The sequence below is a fragment of the Vitis riparia genome, chromosome 16 (genome assembly GCF_004353265.1).
Source record: "Vitis riparia cultivar Riparia Gloire de Montpellier isolate 1030 chromosome 16, EGFV_Vit.rip_1.0, whole genome shotgun sequence".
Classification (NCBI taxonomy): Eukaryota; Viridiplantae; Streptophyta; class Magnoliopsida; order Vitales; family Vitaceae; genus Vitis; species Vitis riparia.
This window is the reverse complement of record NC_048446.1, coordinates 22381040-22385735: the sequence shown is the minus strand read 5'-3', so window position 1 is coordinate 22385735 and position 4696 is coordinate 22381040. Positions and strand designations below refer to the sequence as shown.

The 4696-nt window shown below is 31.9% G+C and overlaps 1 protein-coding gene across 1 annotated transcript; it reads right to left on the bottom strand.

The window, feature by feature from the left end:
* Positions 1-1677: 1677 nt before the first annotated feature.
* Positions 1678-4696, bottom strand: LOC117933608 (rust resistance kinase Lr10-like). Its single transcript, XM_034855061.1, has 3 exons — positions 3939-4696; positions 3044-3070; positions 1678-2932 (listed from the first exon to the last, which is right to left on the bottom strand). The coding sequence occupies exons 1-3, from the start codon at positions 4618-4620 to the stop codon at positions 1818-1820; spliced, it is 1824 nt and encodes a 607-aa protein (XP_034710952.1). The 5' UTR covers positions 4621-4696; the 3' UTR covers positions 1678-1817.

Below are 4696 nucleotides of genomic sequence, written 5' to 3'. Positions count from 1 at the left end.
TTGACTTAGTAGATGTGGAGATAAAGAATTTACAAGAAGGTAAAGAAGAAGAAGAAAGAATGATAATTTATAGTTTTCAATATTACCTTAATAATTTTCAATCAGAATTTTTTTAAAAGAATTAAGAAAACGTTCCAAAGTTTTTTTCATTATTATATAAATATTTTTTCATATATTATTAAAGAATAAGGGATAAACCCTCATTTTACTTTAATAGCTTAAAAAGCTAAAATTTATCAATTATTTTTTTTTAAATCCTACTATTCTAAATTTGTTTTAATTTAGTCTTAATTCTTTAGAATTTATATTTTAATTTTGTGTCACTTTTTTCATTGAAGAAGTGTATGTTTCATTTGGTATATCTCCAAGTAATTATTATTATTTTTGTTTAAATTACTGTTATATTTATGGAAAACATAAATAAGGACACGAAAGTTTTAATAAAAAAATGGAAGAAAAATAGATAAATAAACTTATAATAAAATAAGTTTAAGTAAAGATTTAATAGATGATAAAGAAGAATTAATTTATCAAATAAAATTAGAAATTCCAAAATAATGGAACAAAAAAATTTAATAATAAAATTAGTTATAATGATTGCTATGATTATAATATAATTAATTACTATAAATATAAAAATTTAGAAAAACACAAAACAAGGAAAATAATTATCTTATTGGGCTACCATGATCAAATTAGGTCTGTATCTAGCCTAACCCAGCCTGACTAGCACATGATCCAAGCTCTGCCTATGGACCTACCATTAGGCTTGGCCTAGTGAAACAGAGTAGATTGTTCCATTGATTTGATGTTCTGGCCTAAATGCAGTTTATCTTAAACACATGGAGGAACCCTCTGACCTCTCGGTTAAGACAAGCTTGTTTGCATCAAGGTCCTCAGCCACTGGGCTTTTTATTGTCTAGGTTAAACAATATATACCATATATTGAGAGAGTTTGAGTCTATTATTATTATTATTATTACATAATCTATTGAGTCCATGTTTTTTTTCTTTCTCAATGATTACTACATGGTCACATATCATATGGTTCATTTCTCCCACAATCTAATATTTTTCGTGGTCTACTATACATGTGGTCCATTGGTAATGTGTATTGATAGAGTTCAAGATCAAGCATTCACGTGACTCTCTAACTCCTTTATTGTTAGGATGCCTGCCTATCTTCACCATTGATATGGTGTGATAACCAAAGTGCTACTTAGCTAGTAGCAAATCCAGTGTTTCATGCAAGAAGTAAACACATCGAAATCGATCTCCATTTTATTCGATGCAAAGTTCTCCAACGAGCCATCACCATTCAGTATAGTTTAGTCATTACATAACTAATTAGGCTTACTTCTCAGTCCAATAAAAAAGTGGTAAAGACAAAAAAGAAAAAAAAAGATGAAAAAAGAAACAAAAGAAACTCTATATGGGCGTAGTGGATGGGACTCTTATTTTCAAGTTTCCTAAATCTAATTCTATTACTATTTCATGCAATACTTTCTATCTTGAATGTGATGGACATTAGTTATTCTTGATTGAAAGGTGATCTATAGAGTTGTGTGTAGCTGAACTATAAATTGGGTTGCGAGAATATTCTTGGACATGTTCATTAAAATATAATACACAAGAAATACATTACATGGGAATAAGAACTTCTGGAATCTAACATCAATTGAGCCACTAGTATAATAATTTTATACAATCATTTGTTCAATTAACAGAAATATTAATAAAGATGTTATGATGATGAACAACTACAATATGAATTTTTATTAAACTATACATTCATAATAATTTGTACATATAGACAATTATTTTTCCTCTAGTTCTGAAATTATTGCCAACTCTTGTTGAAAAACTCTTCCTGGCTTGCTCAAGTTTGTTGGAATTGTTGAAGCAAAAGGGTTAGGAGGCATGGTTAACTTGTCTCCTTCTCCTTCCAACATTTGAACCACAATTTTCATGGAAGGACGATCCACTGGACACCACTGAATACATGAAAGTCCCACAATTGCTAATTTCTTTGCAATCTCAACATCTCCTTCTTCTTCAATTCGAATATGCAATTCTTCCCCTATATCCAAATGATTATAAATCCATTCTGGGAAGTATACTTGGCTAGTACTCTCCACACTAACATCAATGTTCTTCCTTCCTCCAACCATTTCAAGTAATAACATTCCAAAACTATAAACATCTGACTTATAAGATACATTCCCAAAATTCCTAGATAACACTTCTGGAGCGATATAGCCCATTGTTCCCCTTACAATTGTCATAGAGACTGCACTTTGTTCCTTGGAGCACAATTTGGCTAAACCAAAGTCAGAAATCTTTGGATTAAAGTTGTGGTCAAGTAAAATATTATGAGGTTTGATATCAAAATGAAGGATTCTTTGATCACAACCTTGATGAAGATACTCAATTCCTTTTGCTATACCTATAGCAATTTCTTGAAGTTTCTTCCAACTAAGTGAATAGTTCTTGACAACTCTTGAAAATATGAACTTCTCCAATGACTCATTTGGTAAGTACTCATAAATTAGAGCTCGTTTAAATCTATCAGCACAAAATCCAACTAAACGAACTATATTAACATGGTGGATTGTACCCATTGTTGCCACTTCATTAATGAACTCTTCCCCATTTCCTTGAGAATTGTTAAGGATTTTTACTGCAACAAAAACTTCATCTGAAAGCTTTCCTTTGTACACAGTTCCATATCCTCCTTGGCCTAATTTATCTTTGAATTGACTTGTGATCCTTTTAACATCAACATAGGAGTATCTTGAGGGCTTGAGAGCTTCATAGTCTTCTAGAAACTTTTTAACCTTTACTCTATTCTCTCTTTCTACTTTATCTGAGCTATAGACACGATAAAGCATAACAATCACTAACACGAGAAGAAAAAAACCAAAGATTGCACCTGCATACATAAAAAGAAGAAAACTTAAACTTTTTATATAAATAAATAGATAAATTAACCAAATTAAGAATCTTTATCTCTATAATAAAATATGTATGAATAGAATACTACCTGTCACAATTATTTTCTTCGATACACCTATAAAAAATTAAGAAAAAAAAGTAATTAGCTTGTTATGCTCTTGGAATTAAAAAAAAAAACATGCTAAATTACATGTTCATGTGATATGATTTTAATCTAATTAATTTTAGGCTAGGCCTCAACCTTATCTTTTGGTTTCTTTCTTGTATTCTATGCTTTTACTTTTAAGGTAGTACCAATTCTACTGCTAACTCTATCCTAACTTGTAGTGGAAATTCAAACATACCCTTCTAATCCCTATTATGTATCATAGTTAGACTGTGTTTCATAATAACTTACTGTCTCCATGACTCCCTCAGACACAAATTCATCCTATTTTATGACAAAAACTAAAATAAAAAATGAAACTCTATGTAAAAAAGTATGTGGAGAAATCTCTATCCTTATTCTATACCATTATATACAGTGATCCAATTGGTAGGTACGATAACACTTGTCGATTTGATTGACCATTAACATCTAACTTCTTATCTTAGATATAAGGGAAAAGTCATCCATGTGGATAACTATTAAAACTAGAAAAATGATGTTTATGGAGTTTTTTTTACACAATTGTAATTATTGAGAGTTGAAATAAAGATGAATTACTTGGAAAGTTTAGGGTTAGTATGGTCCACTTGGATATGAAAAAATAAATTAAGAAAATCATCTATATTCAATAATCTTGGTAATTTTCTTTTATTAAATATTTCCATATCCAAAAGGAATGCTTGAATATCAATTGTATTACTTTGTATTTTTAGGTTCACATCCTTGGAAAAATATGAAGAAAATAAAGAAAAATATTGATTGTAAGCAGCTAGGAAAGAATCCATTATGAGAGATGAAAAGAAGATGAATAGGGAATTAAGATACACAAGAGTACCTTTAACTTTAATACATTCAGTTTCTTGTTCCGTGCTATTACTCTTCTTCAGTCTGCATATTTTTCCTCCTCCTGGGCAGCTTCCACATATTGATTTCGACCACTTCAAAGAAAATGCACTTCCATCGAACATAAAATCCCCATAATCTCGATTACCTGGAGCTGAAGCTTTGTAAAGCCTGCGGCAAGAGGATAGATCCGTATCTTGGACAGATCTGGAGGAATAAACAGCATAAACTGGGTTACCAGGGATAGAAAGGCAAGGGATGGACTGATCAAAACCATATGTTTCTGTTTTGTCTGAGGAACAATTGAACAAGGTGAAGTCCCGTTCAAATTTGAATTGGAAGGGGGAGGCAGCTAAATTGAGGTTTCGAAGCTGTCTCGCAAGGCAATGATCCGGGTCCTGGACAATGATTTCCCGGGATTTGTAAGCTATTTTCTTCACCAAGAGCTTTACCGAAACTGGCAGGTCTAGCATGGTCTTATTATTCTCAGTGCAAGATAACTCAAATCCCGGATATCCACAGTGGTGTGGCTGGTGTTTTAGACGGAAAGGGAACCGGATGAGTGGACCCTGGTGGCCACAACGATTTGATGCCATGCACTCATCTCGGCCCCCTCTCATCTCCACAAACAAGGTCACAAACAAGAACAAAAACAGACAGAGATATCGATCCATTTTTATGGAAGGAATTTGTGATTTTTGCCAAGGACAGAAATCTCTGGTATAGGAAAGAAAGTGGAAAGGGAGATAC